This window comes from Etheostoma spectabile, chromosome 4, assembly GCF_008692095.1.
Source record: "Etheostoma spectabile isolate EspeVRDwgs_2016 chromosome 4, UIUC_Espe_1.0, whole genome shotgun sequence".
In the NCBI taxonomy this organism is placed as follows: domain Eukaryota; kingdom Metazoa; phylum Chordata; class Actinopteri; order Perciformes; family Percidae; genus Etheostoma; species Etheostoma spectabile.
In genome coordinates, this window is record NC_045736.1 from 2748281 (window position 1) to 2771539 (window position 23259).

At 40.1% G+C, this 23259-nt stretch overlaps 1 protein-coding gene across 4 annotated transcripts in view; it reads left to right on the top strand.

Moving 5' to 3' along the window:
- The first annotated feature begins 1591 nt into the window (after positions 1 to 1591).
- slc39a10 (solute carrier family 39 member 10) overlaps positions 1592 to 23259 on the top strand; it is a 31676-nt gene continuing 10008 nt past the window's right edge. The window contains exons 1-3 of one of the 4 annotated variants that reach the window (XM_032512929.1): positions 1592 to 1815; positions 15686 to 16846; positions 18097 to 18274. In XM_032512929.1, the coding sequence (XP_032368820.1) occupies positions 15707 to 16846; positions 18097 to 18274 (1318 nt within the window). In that variant the 5' untranslated portion in view covers positions 1592 to 1815; positions 15686 to 15706. Of the gene's footprint in view, positions 1816 to 5128; positions 5273 to 5837; positions 5859 to 12785; positions 12906 to 15685; positions 16847 to 18096; positions 18275 to 23259 lie in introns of those variants that run through there. The other 3 variants (XM_032512932.1, XM_032512928.1, XM_032512931.1) reach the window with 3 other exon arrangements.

Here is a 23259-nt window from a genome sequence, read left to right on the forward strand (position 1 = left end):
CAACCACAACATTCTTGCTATTTTCAAGTAAAGACACACAGTCCACATTTCTTTAGCCATTTTATTATTTCATTGGTTTTATTGTTTTATCTTGTCCCTTTCTATCGTATGTTATTGTCTTTTATTAAGTTCTTATTTCAAATATTTTTCTTCTTGTATATTTATGGATCTTGCACTTTCCCGCATGCCTTTAAATCGGGCTCCCTCTGTCATTAACGACAGGCAATATGAATGTATTGTATTTTAATTTAAAGATATGATTAGTCCATGTTCTGCCTTAAACAGTCAATGCTGAGTGCAAGTGTACCAGAATCAGCCATAAAACATTATACTATTATACAATATGCTGAGTTTGATGAAACAGGTTCAGCCTACCTTTTTCTTTGAGAGCTCTCAGTGACCAGTCCTCCGTGGTTTGCACACAATGCCTCCTTTGTCTCGTTCCGTCAGACGTGGACTGTCCGTGGAATCTGGACCTGGAGTTAAACAACTTCTAATCCTGATTCCGTGGAATTCCTAAGTTTAACCACTACTCGAAAACCATCCTCTGCTACCAAATTTGTTGCGAATTCCACTTGGAGGGTCCAAACGTCGGGACTCAATTAGCTAAGGAATCACTCTAGCTTTGATTATGTATACCAAAACGATTTATTAATAAAAACAGAGCAATGCATTCCGGACAATAAATACGTGCACGGGTCTCAATGGAACATGACTAGCTCAGAGGTTCACAAAAAAAGGCACTGTAACAGTGGCGTACCTTGCTTTTTAAATGGGTTCTCTTAAGGAGCCCTATTGGTTAAAAGCGTCACAAGGCGGGTCATATCGCCTTAGCAACTATATTTCTATTGGCTGGGTGGGCGCGACTTCCTGTTTACAGTCTTCGGCAACGTGTCTGTGTGCGTGCGTATTTGGGGTCTTTCCTGTGGAGGACCCCTTTGTTCGCCTCCATTGTGAGTGAACACGTGGCTTTCTGGCCTTACTGCATCCGGTTCTCTTGTAAAATGTAATGTTTACCAACAGGATGTCGCCCCCACCTGGATGCCAAGCAACAGTACATTTTCTCACAATAATCACAATACCTGAATATAATTTCCCACACTGGTTTCAACACGCATTTTCATACTCTTCCCACTTTCCCCGTCTGATGGATTAAAGTAGGTCTATGTATTCTGTTTTTTTCTCCCTTTTTGTCCTCATTAAGTTTGGTTTAAACGTAATACACTTTGTAAAGACTTCAGCAGATTTGGCCATGTGGGATGAATGAAAACTAAACTACATTACACATTTTTGCTAAACTATAGTTTAAGAAATAATCATCTCTATATAGCCATACTTGCAGAAACGTGTGGTTCACAGCATGACACTGTAATTAAATAAGACTGTGTTTAGTGTCAGAGACATAGAAGGACAGAGCAAGGGTTTTGATGACCTCATCTTGCTATTCTCAAATAATAATGCCAAATCATTACTATCACAGTCTATGGCCAAAACACAACTCCTCTGAATTTAAAATAAGAGGGTGTATTATGTGGTGACGTGGGTATGGACATTCATCCCTGTGTGCACATAATTTCCTTAGCCAGTCATATGACAGCCCAGACACAATCTGGCGGAAAGAAACGTCAGTGCTTTCTTCAATGCACACTGCGCAGATAGCGCAGACTGTTGGCCCGCCCCTACCGGGATTCTACGGATAGTTCGCAAGAGGCGTTGGTGAATGACCTGCCTTTCGTGTGTTGACGTAAACCAGAGGTATTTTTCTCTTTTTTTTGGTACCGAGCGAAGGGGAGATGCACACGGCACTCGAGTGAGGTAACTATATAAAAACCCATTTGTTGTCATTCACTCCCACAACATGGACCCGGGCAGCATTTGCCACAACGTGTTGACGTTACCACCCACTGTTGTGAACATTTACTACAGAATTTTAGTCAGCAAATCTTATCGTTACTCTTTGTAAGCTGTGAGCTAGTTTCCTGTGAGTCGTATGCTAGCTAACGTTAGCTAGCTAGTTAAAATGTTTCCTTCCTCTCCAAGCTAGCGTAGCGTTAGCCTGTACAAAAGGGGCTACTCTAACAAAACAAACTAGCGGGCTTTGAACGTGTAGCTCGGGCAGCTTTCCAGGGGCTCGTTTTGGATATTAACGTCTTGTTGTGTGTGCTGGTGACTTAGTCATTTCATCAGTTTAAACGCTGCGGTGTTGTAGCTAGGCACGTTCCACCCTGCTCTGTGTTACATTATGCGCACCACGTGCAGTGTTCAAGCCCCCTCCGTTAACCAGAGCGATGGGCGGTATCGCTGCTACGATTCAGAACAGCGACTTCACTAGTCTTAAAGCCAAGCATACTTGTGTGGCTAAGTTGCTTTTGATACAGTATTTTGTTCGCATTAACGTGCATTTTCACATACCTTATTGGGTGGGCACCTTTGTAGCTAATGATTGCTTTTTGGTCATACCGAATGCCAATTTGACGTCCCTTCTAATACATATTCAACGCGAATATTAAACAATTCAAAGTTAAAGCGCACTAGTGTGCTGACGTGTGATCATTACACATGCAAACAGCATGCAACAGCTGCCATTACCACGTTTCTATTCATAAAAAAATATATACTGTACCCCTAAAATTTACATTTATTCCACACAGTCGCATTATATCCTCATATTCTAGTCCATTCAACGTAAGACTGTTAACACTGCTGCAATATTAAGATGTCTGTAGGTTGAAATTTGTTAGTCTTGTTAAGGATATACTAGTGAGTGATAGAAGTGTTTTCTAACTCCCAGAATTGGAGAAATCATTAGGTTCCCCTCAGTTAAGCTGTATCTTTTATTATAAAATATGCCAATATTCAATCTATCCTGTCAGTTATGAAATATGTAATCAAAACATTAGACCACTAACAAAACTCCTGGTTAAAAATACAAACAACCAAATGGATTTAATAAAGCAAGAGAGCAGATTTGTATTTGTTGGTGTAATGCTGCGTTCCCGGTAACCTGTAACCCGGGTTTTCTCAACCATCTACACGTGAAAGTGCACTGGAACAGCAGTCAAACAGACTATTTTCTTTAGCGGAAGCTAATTCAGGGTGATCAGGGGTTGTATTCGCTTTAACAACTGCCTCGCTCTACGTTATCCCATACTTAACTGTTCTCTCACTAGCCGTAATGAAAGAAAGAAGACAAAGAATTGCTATGCCCTCAGGATTAGAGAAAGTTTGGTCTGTTATAACACAATTAGCTTCAATGGTGACATGTAAGTCCTCTATGGGAATTTATATGGATTTGATTTGGATGTATGTAATCTGTGCCTCCTTGTGGACCAAGTGGATGAATAATGCAGGTCTCCTGTACTGTTAAACACAAAAATTGTATTTATGTTTTAAGTACTGCATAGTTCTCACTTACACACACACACATGATTTGGGACTAGGGGCTTATTCGGGACCAGTATGTTATTTTTTTCTGACTTGACAGAGCTCCTCCAGAGCCACAGAACAACAGGCTGAGTAGTGACTGGTAAACTGGCCTTCATGTGTGATGTCAGCGAAATTCACCTTTAAGTATTGAGCTGTGTTACCAAACCTTATTTACAAGATATTTGAACCAGTTTATGATTACAGCATACAGCTTTAAAGTATAGCCTAAGGATATTATGCACAGACTTTCTTTGTGTGATTGTGTATTTCAGAACACTTACAGTGCCACATGAATAAGTGTTGCCTTTGTAATGTTGTAAACAGCTTTCAAAGATTTACATCCCAAGTGCTTGGGATGTAAAGCAGAGCTGGAAAAAAGAATCAAGGCTCAGCAAACCCTTAAAAAACAGCACCCGTCGTGTTCTAACTTGGAGTTTTTGTTAAAACCAGATAGAATTCAGTCCAAGGTTGCTTGAATTTTCTGTTGTTTCAGGTCCTATGTTTACCAATATGCCGCTTTTAGTGTAAGGTTTCTGCTGCAATATGATTAACTAAAAGTGGCCCTTGGCATTTTTGCAGCAGATATTACTTTCTATCCACGGATTGAATTCTCATGTTCAGTTGAGTTATTTTTATCTTTATTTTTTTTTACAATGTTTTTATTGATTTTACATTAGTACATTTTAACAAGCACCCCCCCCACCCTCTCCCCATCCCAGCCCATAACCTAATCTCTCTCCCAACATCTGCCGTATTACCAAAGAGCCAAAACACAAAAAAGCAAACTAAATGACCCCTCCAGCAACGTTACAATATGCATACATACAGAATTAAATAGGAATTTCCCCTTTGCCATAACCCTCCAAGACATGCCTTAGTCATTTTTCTAGTGTCATCATACTCAGCATGGCACAATATAATATCATATTAGGCCCAGTCAAGTTTTAGAAGGACTTTAATAAAATGAGGAGAAGGGTGATGGTAAATCTGCAGGAATGAGTGCATCACTCATTAAGACTGAGGGCCTCCTTCAACATTATTATCTACATTTTAACATATCAACTACATCTTTTTGTTGAGCTAAATAGTTTCTTTTCATGTTTATCTCATACTTCTAGTATCTTCAGGGGCTTACAGGTTAAAGATCAGACCCAGATTAGGGATCCACTTTATCCTCCCTCTTAAAAGCCAAAAGCAATCATAAGCATTGGAGGTTATTAAACTTCTTTTTTTTTTATGTAACCCTTTTTTGTTAATTTGTTTTAGTGCTCATAATAATGTTAACGGTCAGTAGCAAGCCACACCATTCCCACACTCCTGCCGCTTACAATACTGTTTTTTAATGCAGACAGGGCATTTTGAGTCCTGCTAGCTAACATTTGTTAACCAATACATACCAATGCATGGTTTTTTACATCCACTTTTTTTTCAGGTCAGGGATAACACTGCACTGCCATTTTTAAATATTTTACTGCTGATTTTTTGCTGATTTACATCAAGGCAGATTAGTAAAATGGGCATACTGTCCTACCAAGAGTTCACCTATAGCGCCACACACACACACACACACACACACACACACACACACACACACACACACACACACACACCCCATGAGTAGCTGGTCAGGTGGTTGATCCCAGACACAGTGCCCTGACTGCTCAAACACACACACACATTCCCTCCCTGTGCCTCCCTCCTCCCTGTACAAATTAGTTAAGTCACTTGACTCAAAAGCCTCAAAACAGTCAACCTGTTACTTATGTTAGTGCTGGCGTGAACATTTTGTATTGGTGTGGCGTAAACCCTGTTTTTTTGGGCTTATTTGTGATTAGAGGTAACTCAGGTAAGCATCACTGTGTTTTGCCAAGGTGTTTCTTTGACATCTGCACAGTGTACATACTCCTCAGCTGATTGTTCTGTTGACTTGTCTGTGTGTTTTCTGGTCTAGCTTTGTGTCCTCAGACTATTTTACACTGTGAAGAACATGCTATCCAGGCCACAGAGCGTCAGCCGTGCACCTGCGCCTTGCCACAGTGATTACTCGCTCATTTGCGTTGCAGCCCTTCGATTCCAACCGAGGAATTCAGGACTATATACACAGTGCAATGACTCAGAGGCTTCAATTTACAAAACCTGAATTAGATGTAGTATTTCCTGTTTTGTGTTGTTTGACGTAGTAAGATGCTCAAGGAAGTCGTGGCGTGTGTACATTGGTTTTACTTGAGCAAAAAAAAAAGTATCTGCGGAACATTAGGGTGTTCCAGCCTTGTTTTCTTTAGGGCTGTTTGGAGAAGCTGGAAATTTGTAGGACTTGAAAGGTTGGACATTTATTTATTAATTAATTTATCTTCATATTTAGTTGAAGACAAGTGCGTTGGGATCATCTAGTACTCGCACTGAAACACATGTGTCTTCACCTACCACCTGTGGTGAGTCTGTTATAATGCTATTATTAGGCTGGCTGTTTGAAAGACTGTCTACATTACTGTGAGTATGTCTAGTACCTGAGTCAGATGGTTTGCAGGAAACCTACCGCACAGCTCATGCCAATTTCCACAGAATAGCTGGTCTTGATCAGAGGATTGCGGGCTTGACGTGTCCAAATGACTACCTTGATTGCTGTTTTTTGTTTGTTTTGCAGCAGTCAAGGGTGGTTGTCCATGTAATTACAAAAGCACTGTGTCTGTCAACATGAGGTGTATAGACTACTTGCTTGAGCTTCTTGTGGACAGTTGAGCAAAGTTGTAGACTAACGATTTCACATTCTGTCTGCCAGTGTTGGTAACGTCCCACAGTGCAGCTTCACCACTCTGCCAATGAATGCTTAGGAAACACTGATGGGTACGCTAAAATCAGTAGACAATTAGTTGGGTTGATTTCCGTTTTTGTCATGTCCGGTATACAAACTGACAACTTTTTTTTTTATTTAAAGAGAAAGAAACGTAGTATGTAGTTTTGAGAGTATTTATTGTGTAAAACTTTAATTATACAACATAATGTGGCGGATAAATAAAATTCAAGTACACTAGTAGCAGAGACTTTAACAAAGAAAATGCTTAAAGTTTCTTTACTTTAGTGTAAACCATTCTAAAAGGCACTACACAGGTGCACAGATACTTAAAAAAAATAATTATTTCAAACAAAGTTTCTTACCTGCAGCCTAATGTAACCCATTTGAGCGCGCACACACACACACACACACGGTTTCCAATCATCTGCTATATAGTGAATTGTCAGGGTGATGACCACGGGTCCGGTGTACCGGCTTAAATCTGAACCAAATCGAAATAATGAATGTTTTACCGGTCTTTTTCACCAGCTCCTCTGTTTCACTTTTAGCCACGTTTACTCAAAATCGGGTGTGGGGGGGTTGGGGGTGAATCGATACAGCATTGTTAAGCGATATTTTCAGTGGCAATATTGTATCTATACACAGGTGCTAAGTATTGATCTTTTATTATATATGTGTTGGTCAGTTTGTCCCATTTTGCTGCAATAAAATTGAAACGATATTAACAGACACACAAATATATCTTTTTAGAGATGGTGACAAAGTTTCCTTTTGGGGACATGATTTGAAATTAGGAAAAATTAGAAGTTGGAAAAAAGTTTATAAATTACAACCTATCACAGAATATTGCAAATTCACTTCAATACAACCATAGACCGTGGTCCTCTAAGGGGGCTTTCACACCTAACTCGTTTGGTTCGGACCTTTGGGATTTTTCACTTTGATCCAAACCATTTTTTTTTTCGGTGTGATACCTTCCGAACCAAACAACCAAAATTTGGTCCGACCAAAAGAGCTAGTCTCGGTCCGGATCAAACTGATATATGGTCTGGCTCGTTTGTAGTGCGAAAGCGTTTTTTGGATGGATCGGACTTTTGGACCAAATGCGATAAGCTTGTGTTATAAGACCAGGGAAGCTCCTTTAAGGAATAGCTAAGTGCTTAGTGTGTAGGCTACATGGGAGAGTGTGTGACGGTGAACGAGCTCAGAACAGACAACTGTCGGCTGTCAGAGCAGAGAATACATCAGCAGATTACTAGTTAAGTGGTAGTAAATGTACATAGTAGGTTCCGTTTGTCTCTGAATAAATGCTCCACAAAGAAAGTTCCTGTGTGCATATCAGATCAGGATCAGTGGCTAAAAAAACATTTATCTTTTACTTGTTTTGTAACCATTCGATTCAGTTTTCTGAATACCAGAAGAGATTTCTATCCTTCATTCCTCTTTCCGTTTCCCTGCAGCCACTGAGCTGGGGAGGACCTGTGTATGGTCACGTGAGAATCATATGAAACAGCTTAAGGGCCACCGTTTTTTATTTTTTTATTAAGAGAAATAGCAGGGTTCCTGTTACCCACCTGGGAAAGATGCAAGTTTTCCCATTGTGTAACTTGGTTACTTGACCAATTGTTGCATTAATTGTTGCATTAATGGCTATGTCACATAGTTTGTTGCAGCTTGCAAAAGTCAACGGGAGACCTTAGCAAATAGCCCTTCTTAAAAGGATTCTTCTATTTTTTTGTGTTTTTTAGGCTTGATGCAGGGAAGTCAAAATAGTTTTAACAATACAGAACTCTCTTTAAATAAAGTTTTCATTTATTTATCACAAGAAAGATTTTTTTTATAATGATCCTACACTGTAGGTGTACACCCTTAGATTTGTTCCAAATGTTAGAAAAAACGTTTCCACTTTCTGACAGTACAACATGTACATTGTGTCTGCTCCTCAGTCTGTTTTGTAATTCCAGTGTGCTGACCTCACAATTCTTCCTGACATATTTATTATCTTTGAAAGCGTTTTCACACCAGACCTTTTGACTGGAAATAGTGGGAAAAGCACAGATGTTACTGATAACATTAGCAGCAAATCTGTTCTATTCAAGTGTCCCAGTAAGCCATGACAGTGTGACACTGAGCCAGCATGAACAATGTTTAGGACCCTGAAACTGAAACAGCTCAATGGAATTCAACCATCACCAATTTTATTATTAAGTATTTTTTTTTATTAGGTCACAAATACACATCAATACGGATTTATGTGCACAGACCTAAACTGACAAATCCTGCTTTAAAATAGGACCTGGTAACTATTTACAAGTTTTGTGGGGTTGTGCCCAATAGGGCTGCACAATTAATCAAATTTTAATTACAATCACGATTTTGGCTTCCCACGATTTGCACAATCGAGTGATATCTTGAACTGCGCAGCTTGGTTTCTAGATGACAGTCACAAGAGGATAGAGTAAGCCCCGCCCCCCATTCACTTACACACGGCTCCTAGCAACACGGAGACACACAGCGGCGACAGCACCGCTCCACACTTCTGACATTTGTCCACAGTTTGGTGTCAAAAGTTTGGGGTCACCCAAGCAATTTTGTGTTTTCCTGAAAAGTCACACTTATTCACCACCATACGTTGTGAAATGAATAGAAAATAGAGTCAAGACTGACAAGGTTAGAAATATGATTTGTATTTGAAATAGATTTTTTTTACATCAAACTTTGCTTTCGTCAAAGAATCCTCCTTTGCAGCAATTACAGCATTGCAGACCTTTGGCATTCAGCTGTTAATTTGTTGAGGTAATCTGGAGAATGTCACCCCCGCTTCCAGAAGCAGCTCCCACAAGTTGGATTGGTTGGATGGCACTTCTTGCGTACCATACGTCAGCTGCTCCCACACACTCAATGGGGTTCAGATCTGGTGACTGCGCTGGCCACTCCATTACCGATAGAATACCACTGCCTGCTTCTGCTCTAAATAGTTCTTGCAATTTGGAGGGTGTTTTAGGGTCATTGTCCTTTGAGGATGAAATTGGCTCCATCAAGCGCTGTCCACTGGGTATGGCATGGCGTTGCAAAATGAGTGATAGGCTTCCTTATTCAGAATCCCTTTTACCCTGTCAAATCTCCCACCTTACCAGCACCAAAGCAACCCCAACCATCATATTACCTCCACCATGCTTAACAGATGGCGTCGGGCATTCTTCCAGCATCTTTTCATTTGTTCTGCGTCTCACAACGTTCTTCTTTGTGATCCAACACCTCAAACTTGATTCATCCGTCCACAACATTTTTCCAGTCTTTCTCTGTCCAATGTCTGTGTTCTTTGCCCTCTTAATCTTTTTCTTTTATTGGCCAGTCTCAGATATGGCTTTTTCTTTGCCACTCTCCCTGAAGCCAGAATCCCGCAGCCGCCTCTTCCTGTAGATGTTGACACTGGTGTTTTGCGGGTACTATTTAATGACGATGCCAGTTGGGGACCTGTGAGGCGTCTGTTTCTCAAACTAGAGACTCATGTACTTATATTCTTGCTCAGTTGTGCAACGCGGCCTCCCACTTCTTTTTCTACTCTGGTTAGCCGTTTTGTGCTGTCCTCTGAAGGGAGTAGTACACACCGTTGTAGAAATCTTCAATTTCTTAGCAATGTCTCGCATGGAATAGCCTTCATTTCAAGGACAAGAATAGACTGTCGAGTTTCAGATGAAAGTTCTCTTTTTCTGGCCATTTTGAGCGTTTAATTGACCCCACAAATGTGATGCTCCAGAAACTCCATCCGCTCAAAGGAAGGTCAGTTTTTGTAGCTTCTGTAACAACCTAAACTGTTTTCAGATGTGTGAACATGATTGCACAAGGGTTTTCTAATCATCAATTACCCTTCTGAGCCAATGAGCAAACACATTGTACCATTAGAACACCTGGAGTTATTTGCTGGAAATGCCTCTATACACCTATGTAGATTTGCACCAAAAACCAGACATTTGCAGCTAGAATAGTCATTTACCACATTAGCAATGTATAGAGTTTATTTCTTCAAATTTAACTAGTTTAAAGTTATCTTCATTGAAAAGTACAGTGCTTTTCCTTCAAAAATAAGGACATTTCAATGTGACCCCAAACTTTTGAACGGTAGTGTATATGTATGTATGTATGTATATATATATATATATTCGGGATTGGCCTTAAAGATCCTTTATCGGTCAGGCTTTAGTTATATTAGTGAGAGCAAGAAGTAAGTCACCCTCTTTACTATCGGTCAGCTCAGCTGACGTGCTGGCTCGATGGTGTTTTAAACCCCAAGCTAAGCCTTCAAGGCAGCACTGTAACTGTTGTCTTCAACCATAACCATTGCCTAATCCTAGTGCCTTCCAGGCAGCGGTGCCTGGAAGACGACGTTGGGGGCTTTGAGCACCAAACTCCGTGTGGTGAGAAGCATCTGCCCTCAGGATTGATGGTAAACTTTTTTTTCTTTTTACTTCATTGACAAATTATAAAGTTTCCAATTGACTGAATATATGTTGTTGTTACATTATGTTGTTTGTAAATGTTTCAAATTTGCCAATGTAATGTGGTACATTACAAACAAAGGTCAGGCATTATATTACATACCAGTCTAGTCAAAAAAGAGCTGCAAAAAATCGAATTGTGACCTTAGCATTTAAAATGTAATCGAAACGAGGATTTGGAGAATTGTGACACCCCTACTAACAATCCAAAACCGTCCTGGGCGGCGCTAGCCCAAGATGCAGCAACAGTGCCCTGGCAGGATAGACAGCAGAAATAGCTGGAGGGGAGGGAGATCACGTGCCAAAGGTCAGGCTTTATCCCAGTAATGTACATTTGTTGAGTCAGGTTAATGAGAGACCGATGATTTAAAAAAAGATAACAATCTCAAAATGTCCATAGAACCCACCTTTAACACAAGTTTTTTATTGCTAACCAAGCTGCGAATGCACAATCCTCACATGCCGGCCTGTGAATGAGCCAATGGTCATTCATTGACCAGGGGTCACTCTGTTATAATTGGATTAAACATGTTGACTCCTCTTTTAAATGGATTGATCAGGAGAGTGTTTGAAGGCAAATTTTACACATTATAACTGGTTACAAAGAGGTTGTTCTATTACTTTTTTGACACCATGAGCAATGTGACAGATATACTGTACATATACAAGCATTATCGCACAAGAAAACCCACAAGGTTGGAAAAAATAACTTAGGCCCCAGAGAGTTAAGGTGGGCTTGCCAACCCAGTAAAAACCGTTATTAGTTACAAAACCTAAATGGGATATTTTGTTTCATGATCCTTAGTTATTCATTTACGATCCAAACTTTTATTCACAACTGGAATTTTTAATACGTACCTAATACCTAAAGCCAACACTGTTAGTTCCTTGTGTTTTTCAAAGGTGGCCCTGTAATTGTTTAGAGCAGTGTTTCTCAAACTTTTTTCAATACTGTACCCCCTTTGAATTGCTTTTTTTTAGCCAAGTACCATGGCAAAACATTTGTGGTTGAAAAAAAAGTCTACGTAAAGGGGTACAATACAGTGCCGGTAGTGATAATGTGTAATGCTACATTTTAAATGTTTAGAATCCATCACCTAATTCATTCATTATGATATCACAATTATTTTAGGAACTAGGAAATATTTTAGCAAATATTTTAGCATTTTTGCAAAGATTTCACATACCCTCTGCAGTACTCCAAAGTACCTCTAGGGGTACATGTACCCCCATTTGAGAAACACTGGTTAAGAGGATACAGTGAGGTAAATCTAGGATTTATGGGCTTTTTCAAATGTTTTGCAAATAAAGTAAATGTACACATTTTATTATGTACACAGTGTGATTAGCAACATTTTTTTTACCCTTGTGTTGTGTTCCCTTCGAACTGCAATTTTGTTTCTGGGTCGACATTTCAATATTTGTTGTTTTTTTTCTACACTTTTCTCAACATTTTTGTAGATTCTTTTCCTATTTTTTTGTCACTTTCATTATGTTTTTTTTAAATATTTTTTAACAAGTTTTTTGTCACTTTTCCGATGTTTCTTCTCTCACATTTTTCCAATTTTTTGTCACTTTTTTTAAACAAGTTTTTGTCACCTTGGGCCATTTTTCTGATATTTTTATTTTTTTTCTGCGTTTTTAAACCTTTTTCCAACATTTGTCAGTTTTTTTCAATGTTCTTTGGTCATAGTTTTGATATAGAATTCTTTCGTAAACGGGTCAAATTTGACCCGAGGACAACAGCAGGGTTAATATGGATCATATCAACATCGGTAAATATCAGTTGTCGACCATAACAGCATGTTAATATAGGTTATCGGTATCGGCCAAATGTTTCACATGAGTTCATCCCTAAATCTGGATATGCACACAATAACACACAATTAAATTCTCGTACTAAATAGGCATTGTGGTGTTTCACCCAAAAGGCCAAGCACAACAAAGACTCCAATCAGGAAAACACAGCCGTCTCTGTTGCTGCTCAGAGGGTGTGCTCTTAGAAACAGGTCCTGGTTTTTCCCCAACCTATCTGCTGTAAGGTTCATAGGTCACTGTTGTCTCATGTTTATAAATACTGTCTTGTCGACAGCCGCGAAGTAGGTTTGTAACCACACTTACTGTCTGCAGCCTTGAGTCAGAGCGGCATCATTCACTCCTTGGCCAAACTTGAATTTCACACAGTGGTAAGTAGCTTCACTTCCAGTTTCTAAAGGTAACTTTAAATGGGAGTCAAGTCAAGTGTTAAGTAACCGATTTCATTTGGCGTGTTCTTTTTTTTTTGTGGAAAATGTTTGATTTGTTTGCGGCCTTTTGATGGTGTCGAAATTGCATCACGTGGTTTATCACCCTGATGACTCATTATAAGAGGGCAAATGTTGGATGTAATTTGGCTGTTTTATAACTAAAGCTTGTGCAGAAATTTCAGTGGCTGCAATAATCCTTGTCTAGATTTTAATGGGAGTAAAAAACCCATAATTCAACATTACATTTAGCGCATAAAGACTTTAATATACCGATATTAAACACTGATTTGACCCACGTTCTTGATCTTGATATCGGGGGGAGAAGGAAGTCCATAATGAGCCAATAGTCATTTTGCTGATAAGCTGATGTCGTCTGCACGATGATCAAGGCTTTGACAAAGAAACAAGGGTTTTGTTCCAGCCAAGCTGAATCTTTTCGAATTGTATTCTCTTTCAAATGTTTTAGTGAGATGAATACAAATACAAATAGTTAGGGATCAAAAGATTTTGTGTCGGATAGATTTTTCTTTTTTTACCAAAAAACAGGATGTTTATAGTGTTCTGAATGGACCAGAACCAGCCGTCTGAAAAAAATCTCAGCCCATTTTAAAAGGATGTAATGTTATTTAAGTGATCGTTGACTTGTTTTTGGTATCTCTATTGTTGGTTTTTGTTTAGGAATGTGTTGCTTCTTCTTGTGGGGATCCAGAAAGAAATCAAGGCAGATATACTGTGCTCTTTTATTGTTGTTGTATATGTCCCCACATGCCTACAGTGGGCACTATGTTGTAAATGCCTTGACAACTATGAGGACCAACTATCCCCCTCTTTATTTTGTAACATCTTTTCCCTCAATATGTGTCTGCTGTAAATCCAGTATAAATTTAGCTAACAAGCTGGCTGCCAAATGCCTGTGTGTGTGTGTGTGTGTGTGTGTGTGTGTGTGTGTGTGACGCACGCACGCACGTGCTGTGCAGCATTTTGCCATTATCTGGCAATATTCCTCATCTGACCTCTCTTAACTCCTCCTCCCCCCTCACGCATCAACCACCCACAGGCTTCACAAGAGACCTTATGAGGATCATTTGACTGGAATGATATTGCTACTTCAGGCCTTTTAGAGTGGGGGGAAAACAAGCAATTTGTTACATAATTCACAGTGGAGAGTTTGTTGTGCTCCAGAAGGCTCCCTGATTCAGATTCCGATATGTTATGTTATGTTATGTTAAAAGTAGCAGCTCAGGTTTTCTTTATGAACAATGTTATTATCCTAAGTCTCTTCTGTGTGTGTGTGTGTGTGTTTTTTTTATGATTATACAGTATGTGAACTAATGTAGACCCTGTTACACTGAGAGATGTCAGTGTGCCAGTGCATCATTGGTTGGGGAGCTCTTATCGGGTGTATTAAGGCCGATTTTGATCACTGATCAGGAATGATTAATCTGATACAAGTCTTTACTGTTCACAATTCTTTCCACACAAAAGTCCATGTAAAAGCATATTTTCCTCTAGTCTTTAACCAGGGATCATTTTGAGTTTACTTTTGACTAATCTGTCTAATTTGGCACATGTGTGAATGTGTCTGTATATACAGTTCCATTCAGCATCAGTGGCTTTTTTTTATTTTTTTTTATTTATTTTTTTACAGCTAAGGCCATTGCGGCAGTTTTGTTACGTTGCAAATGTTAAGTCCATAGTAATAATTACAGTCAAATAGTAATTAAAAACTAACTTAATGAGGGTTTTTTTTAAGACTTTTTTTTCCTTGATATGATGGAAGTGAAACAGTGGAACATATTTCCTTGCATTGGACAAAACTGTGATTATTTTTGTGATGCTTGACACTTGTCTCATTGCAATATATAAATGTATATGAATATTGATATATGAATATTGTGGGATTTCAGTCAAACTTTCAACATGCTGGTTTTCTGGGCAGCAGAGCATTTTGAGCCATAACCCGGCTTTTTACTTGTCTTACGCAAGTGATGAAGTGAAGAAACAGGATACAAAGTTACGGTTGCATATACAGTATATGTATGTGAAATTAACAAATTGATTCAATATATAAAATCATTATTCAATTTTTATAGGCTAAATTCAACTTGTGTGGTAACAAATATTTGTGACACAATCCCATAACATGCACCTTTGCAAATGTTCATGACAGCCTAAAAACTGTCAGAAGTTATATTAAATGGAGATTGTATAACATTTCTGCTCATTGAAGAGATGCGGGAATTGGAAGTTTTGAGACTGTTCTCTAGTCAACTACTGTCAGTGACATGGTTTTCGAACAGCAGAAACAGAGACAATAGACAAATTTTGATATGTTCTTTTTATCCATGTGTGTATGTTGAATACCGGTAGATGGCAGTCTGTCATCTATACTATGAGGTCTGCATTAAAAAAGTCACACACAGAAAAAGAAAGCAGGGGACAATTATTCAAACCTGACCCGATACAAGACCTGTGGGAATTTTTATAATTACAGCCCGGCCCAAACCCGGCACATGGAGTCGGGCCCAAATGGGTTTGGGCAGGGAATCAAAGCTCCATTGACGAGATATGGAGCAAGATGCAGCTGCTCAGAATCTGACTGTGATACTTTAAACTAAACTCACCAATAAAACAGTCTGGATGATGTTTACTTGGTTGCTTAAGTTGTTCTTATTATGTTTTATGACTGGCAAATAAATGTGATTCAAATTCTGTTTCAGGGGACCAGAATTAAGGGGACAATGCGAGTCCAAGCGCACACCAAGTTCTGTTTCCTGTGTGTGCTCACCTTCCTCTTCCATCAGTGTAACCACTGCCTTGGAGACAGGCACAGCGGACTTCAGCATACCAATCACAGCCATGTCCACAGCGACCTGCAGATTTCCGAGGCTCCATACGTAAAAGGACCCACTTTGTCCCCGGAGCCTGTAAGTCGCAAAGGGCATTCTCTAGAGGAGGAGCAGCGCTTCTACATCCAGCAGCTGTTCAGGCGCTACGGCCAGAAAGATAGGCTTGATTTCCAGGGATTTCAGAGTCTGCTGTTTAGCTTGGGCCTGGGTGAAGTGAAGGTGGTAGATGTAGATCATGAGGAACTAGGCCATGACCATGTAGCACACCTTGACCTGGTGGATGTGCAGGATGGGCTTCACTCACATTCATCCACCAATGACGGCCATAGCCATGGCCATGGCCATGGGCACGGTCATCCACACCACAAGACCGGCTCCCATCATCCACTAACAGAACAAGAACCGACAAAGTGCAACCAGCAAACCACTGCTGCCAGTCCGTCTGATGGTGAACCTACAGGACATCATAGGCGTTATGCAGAAAATGATAGAGGAATAGAAGATATTGATCATAAACACTCTAATGGACATGTGCAGGGCACACATGATCAAGCACATAACAAGGAGCACAAACATGGGCAGGTACAGGTGGACTCTAACCACAAGGACCTGTCTTCTCAACCTCACAGTGACCACGGTCAAAGTGACAATATTGTCCCCGAAGTGCAGAAAGTCTCAGCCAATCCTCCCCTCAGCCAGGAACAACAACTCTCTGCCCAGTCACAGCCGTCCCCAGTCCCTCAGGTGCCACAGCCCACTCCTGCCACCATAGGAAGTCGGCCCAAGAAGCATGGAAAGCCATCCAGGGTCAGGGGACAGCGAGGGCAGAACAAAACTTCTCCTCCCACAACTCAGCCTTTTGACCAAGACCATCAGTCTGAGAACAGTCATGGTCATGGTCATGGTCACAGTCACGGTCACATCCATTTTCATAAAGATAAGAGAGAGGCAGCAGGAGGGCCTGCCATCCCCACTTTGCCAGTTCCGGTCTTGTCTGGCCACCCAGAAGGAGTGGTTCACCAACATGAGGAGGTAGGACTTGTTTAAACGCACTGACGTGCACAAAGCTCCACTGCAAAAACTTTGGTTTTTAAATATAAACAGATTCATAAACATAGCACAGTTATCTGATACAGGACAAAACATCTTTTTTTTTAAATTTTTTATTATAAAATAATGCAACAAGACAACGATCCTGTTGATGGCCTGAGCATTGTCTTAGCTACATAATTCTTCAAAAATACTTAGAGATTTAGCACTATTATTTTCTTTCATTTTAACCTTAGGTGGTTTGGTAAAGTCTGACAACCAGCACGTCTCTCACACGCTCGGTGTCTCTCCCCCTTCACTGTTTTTGCTATCAATTTTCCAATGGCACCATCGCTGCGTCTGAGTGCTGCCCATAACAGTTTTGATTGGTTTAAAGAAACATGTATGAGTGTCTCCCCCCCTATCCCAACATGTAATGTAATGGACTGTTCTTACATTGCTAGTCTTAACGACCACTCAAAGCGCTTTTACAGGAACCACAAACACATTCATACACTGTGGCCAAGGCTGCCACCTGCTCATCAGATAAACACACACACATTTACCCTCTAACTCGGGGTTCAGTGTCTTGCCCAAAGACACTTCGACATGGGACTGCAGGGCCAGGGATTGAACCACTAACCTTCCGATTGGCAGGTGACATCTCTACCACTGAGTCACATCCGGCCTACATAGATGCATAGGACATATATAAGCAATGTAGCCAGAATTGTGGAATAAAATTGTTAACTCCTTTACTACTACTGCCTGTACAGATATTTGTTTGGGGGTTCTTGGCCTTTATTGGAAAGGAGAAATTGATAGGGGTAAGGCAGCTTTATTTGTAAAAGCACATTTCAACAACAAGGCAATTCAAAATGCATCAAATAGCAGTTCAAAATATCCGTTAATGGGTGTTACTTTTGAATTAGTCTATACAATGTTTAGATTTTTACTCATTGTGTCTTTTAAAGAGCTGGGTTTCATAGAAATGATAAAGTTTGCAGCCCATTGCCGTAGCAAAATCAACTTCTCCCCTCCACTCTCCATATGACAGGATTTCCCAAACAGTCATGCATTTGCCTAAATACTTAGCTGTTACCGCCGACTTTTAAGTTTACAGAGTATACGATATTCAAAGGATACATAGAGTTTATTAGTTTATACGTCACAGTATTGACAATTTAGTTTTCCGCTGTTCACTGCCCAGTGGTTTCTTCCCCTTATACTTTATGATCTCCTTCTCCTCCCAGTGTTTGAACCTGACTCAACTCCTCGCCTTCTACGGCCTGAGTCCTGATTCGCTCATCTCGCCCAGCCAGTTCACCTACCTGTGTCCTGCCCTGCTTTACCAGATAGACAGTCGTGTCTGCATCCGCCATTACCACCAGATGGATGTGGAGCAGAAAGCTTTGGAGCCCGTCAGTTCCGGTAAGAGCTAAGTATCTTACTGATCCAGTGCATTGTGACTGAAAAGACTAGTAATGTAGAAAGAAACAGTCATTTCAGCAACACAAGAGCCTCCTCGAAAGTATTTGAAACACCACTCAGGGTTTTACTCCAAACTCAAAAAGGCTAGCAGACTCTATGTCTGTTGGGTTGACATGTTTTATGCTAAGAATATGAAGGACAATATAAAAGGTTTAATCTCATTAAGCATGTCAGGGGTTTGATGTTTGCCCAAGGTGCCCCAGAGCCTGCAGCTCATGGCCTCATTGTTCTGCATACAACTAAAAAGATATTGCATTGACAGCAAGCAAAAGTCCACTCTTCTTTAACAACACCCTTTTCCTTTTGAGGTGTAGTAAAACAAACAGTAGCTGAGATTGGGAAGCTCTAGCCCTGTTGAGCAACATCACAGGAGATTTCAGATTTTTTTAAATGGACTTTAAAGATCAATAGCTTACTACACAGCAAAGCAACACAGATGTCATGCTTAGATATTGCAAATCATCAGTCTTAGAAAATTGTGTGATCTTCTTACCCGTAGTATTGCCAAAACAGAGTCACAATGAACTTTTATTTGCACAATGGATCAAGTAAAACCCATGAGTACATAATCACATTTGGACCACAACGTATGTTTGTTCAGTAGGCCATTGTTTTGTAGTCTGAACCCAATAATACAGTGATATCATCATGACTGTGAGCGTATGTACCCCAGACAGTGACTCAAAACCCTAAAAAAAGAAGAATGAAATAAAACCTTGTGAAGCTAAGTTTTATTTTACAGAACAGCAAGTGTTTAAATATGTTTAGCACTAAGCATTTGGTAAGAAAAGTGTAAAAAGTTGTCTGTAAGCTGTAAGTCTATTAGCCAGAAACAACAGCTATCTACATGAACAGGAAACCACAGGGACATCACTAAAAACTAGTCCTGTCAGTTAACGGCGTTAACACAAACCCACTTTAACGGCATCCATTTTGTTATCACAAGATTAACGTTCTTTTTGGCCGAGCAAACTTTTTTTTTTCACATGCTGCTGCAACAACTAGTAACGTTAGAAAAACTTCAACACCACCCCGGATCTAGCTAGACAGGAAACAAAACAACAGGCACGCCACGCACACGCCGTTTGGGCTTGCGAGCCGGCCAAAGAGTAGTAACATTTACATTTATTTATTTGATTAGGACAATGCACATTAATCAACATTTCTGCAAATGCGCCAGTGTTAGCTAGTTGGCTAATTTGTAGTCCTAGTTACCCAGCATGCATATCTTTATGGTGGGAAGACACCAGAGTAGCCAGAGGAAACCCATGGAAACATGTGGAGAATAGGCAAACTCCACACAGAAAGGCCCGTAACGACCTGGACGCAACGTTGCGTTTTGAGTGGATGGCGATCATGAGACACCAAAATGGACGCCAACTAGATTCTGAATGGAAAATTTACTTTCTAAAAGTTGCCAAGTGGTTCCATTGACCAAAGTGATCTGTGTATTTGGTCGTAGTGAACTGAGCTATCATCTCAGCATGTCCAGTCTGAATATCACTTGATGGCCAAGCACACAGCTGACGCCAAGTCTCCTTCCCCAAACCAGCTAATGGTTCCCCAAAAACCATTAGCTTTATGATCTAATGCTATCAGCATGTATAACCTGGGGCTCCTCTTGTGGCAGACCTGCATGGATGTTTTTATAGTAATAATAATTGAAGCAGGAATTGTAACCATGATCTCCTGAGTTTTTCCACCGTTGTTTGCTTCATCTTTTCTCATTTTCTGTACATTGATTTTCTCTCATTGTCTGCTATCCAAAGCAGCAGTGAACACTCACCAGAGTGCAATGTGAACCCTGGCATTAGTTTAAAACAATATATTGAACGTACAAGTTTATTGAAGTAATTTGAAAGCACAGCTGAAATCCCCTAAAACCAATAAGTAGGCTGTTGCTGACTAATCTCAAGCTTCTTGTATTTCTACAACATCAATGCTTAATTAACTTTTATATACAGATAAAGGAAGGGTAATGTCTAATGTCTTTGGATGTAAGAAAGCAGGCTTGGAGAAATGTTGGTTGGAGAGTTAGCTCTCCAGCTTTAAAGTCACACGAAACTGAAGCAGTCTGCTAATAAAAGAGCTGTTTTTCCTGTTTGTTGTTCGCCGTGCTCTTTGGTCTTTATAACACGTTGCCAAGTATGAAACCACACTACCACTGACTTTTCTCAGCACAAACATTCAGCGTTGCTTTCAGGAAATTATGCTTCTTAGTCATATTTTTACACATCTGGAAACTGCAGCAGTCTGTGACTGAATGATTTATTAATCAGCATATTTACAGATGCACAGGGAGAACAGAGGGGTCACTTCTGTACTTACTCCCACATTTTCTCGGCTGGTCTCGCACTCCAACTGACATGTCAAAACCCATATTATGATTTTGTTTTTATAGATAAACTGCATTTAAATGCATCCACCAGCAGGTGTAGGTGTGGATGGCATTAAAACACCAGCGTGACTCTGGATTCAGACAGCCCAGCACTGTGAATGACCACTTCACCTGTTAAACTTCTAAAGCCTCCACTCTGTAGTCTCCATGTTTTTTGGAAGAGTGATTGTGCTAGTTACCAAATCCTCGTGGAAAAAAAGATGTTGGCTATTTTGAGATGGGATTGTGGAGGCAGCAAATCTTTAGCATAATCATGAATTGATTAATTCTTTCTGTCAATCACAAGTCTCAGTGAGCAAATGCATAACTAATAGCCATCACCAAGAGATGATAGGCAGAGTTGTGAAGAATTTAGCCTGGCATGTGTGTCTTTGAGCCATATTCACTGGGAGAAAGTTAATGTTTGAATGAATTAGGCAGCCAAATTTGCCATATCACCTCCAGGTCCATTACTCTAAACCAAGATCATTCACTCACCTAATTGCAGCACTTACAAGTTGTGTAGGGTGCTTTGTGTCTATGACAACGTGCGCCCTTTGTTACTTTCACCAAGGAGGTTATGTTTTTGGTTCGGTTTGTCCGTTTGTCAGCAGGATTGCAGAATAACTACTGGCCTGATATCCATGGAATTTTTTTTCTTTTCAACATATCTTTATTGTTTTTTGTACAATATCAAAAAGCAAAAATGGAAGGAATAAACCTAGCATATACCAACCAAAAACGGAAACAGAGTATATATATATATATATATATATATATATATGCACACAGTATATATATTGCCATGTGAGTACGTCTACACAATAGCTAATAAAACATAACATATTATGTACATGAAAACAAAATAGCCACAGATTTTAATAAAACTTGGTGGAAAGGTGTAGCATTAGCCAAGGTGGAACCCATTACGTTTTGGGGCAGATCCAAAAAATTTCACAGGCATTAGTGGTGTGACATGACTTTTTTCACTATGAGGCTTTGGATTTATAGGTATTGTGTATTTTGGCCATCTACATTCCGTTTGCAGCTACAGCCCCGAATGCCACAGACACAGACTCAGCTGTTAGATGCTGAGTTTCAGTTTTTGTGCTTGATTATAACGCTGGATTTATGGTATCAGTGTTATACAGCGTCACCCTCAAATTGTGCATTATGCATGAGTGCCCTTCTAGTTATTGAATCATTTTAGCTGCCAAGGCTGCCAACTAGAGGTCCTATTATCTGTATAAAAAATTACTTAGGTTGGGAATATCCTTCTTGCAGTGAACTCTCTTCTTTCAGTTTTTTTTCCAAATTCCTAAATTAATAATGAAAGATCAGCTATAAAGAATGAAGGTCAGCGTAAAGCCCTGCTCTGGGAACTCGCGGTGTTCCGCAGTTTATGAGAAAGCAAAATCTAAAATCACAGTGTTTTAAAGTTAATGAGTTACAGGTTGTGAAATAAAGATCATAAAGCCATAAAAGATGGCTACAAATCCAACCAGGACCAGTAACCACAGTTTCTGCACACAAACCATAGAAAAGGCTACTTCTTAGGAGTTCTGTGTCACGGTACTGTGTGTGTATTAGTGGGCCGAGCTCTAAGAATAGGTAACACATGGCCCCCTGGAATCAAATTGCTATGTGAAACCTGTGACATATAATCAATCTGAACATGTTGCATTTTACACCTAGTTCATTTGTTCTCATGTTCTGTATTTATGCCTGCAGTGTAATTGGATTTTAGTTTTTATTCACGTTATGCAAAGTAGGCAAGAAGGTTAGAAGCTGTCACTGTAAACAACATGACAAGTTTGGGGTCATAAGATGTTCTGCACATCCTGTTCATTAGATGCTGAATGTGGCATTTGTATGACAACGGAATACTTTTTAAGCTGAAAAAGTAAAATATATAAAAAAATTTAAAAAAAAGAACACTTTAGGACTGAATGGCACTGTCAAAGCAGTGGACACGTAAGTTCACCCATGAGATTGGAGTAATTCCCTTGCTGTACGGCCTCTTAAATCTTTAATTATTAAACACACTCCTCTCCGGAGACACCTGTATCACATGTGCCTCAGGCAGCAGTGTGCCACCATCGAAAAATGGTAATGGTAATAGCGGCGAGGAACACAGCACGAACAAGTCAAAAGGGCAGGAATGGCTCCTCATTAGTGGAAAACTAGAGGCTGCAATTGTGCACCATGAGTCAACCATAGGCATCACCACACGCCGCGAAGCTACCTCTCGTTTACCTCCTGTTGGCATCCATAGGGGAGCGAGGAACATTTTTAGTTGGTTTCTCTCCAGTCCTCACTCCCCTCTCTTTTTGCGCTGTGCCAATTAGGAGAGCCTAAGCGACACCCTGGGCCATTTTTTTTCTGAGCCATGGCTCACAGGAGATACGTAATTGGAGAGAAGACACAGACCGGTGGGTCTCATCTTCTCGCTTCTGTCCCTTATCGCCGCCTTCTATCGCCCTGCCGCAACCCCCTGCACACTTCCTACACACACACATACACACACACACGCACACACACACACACA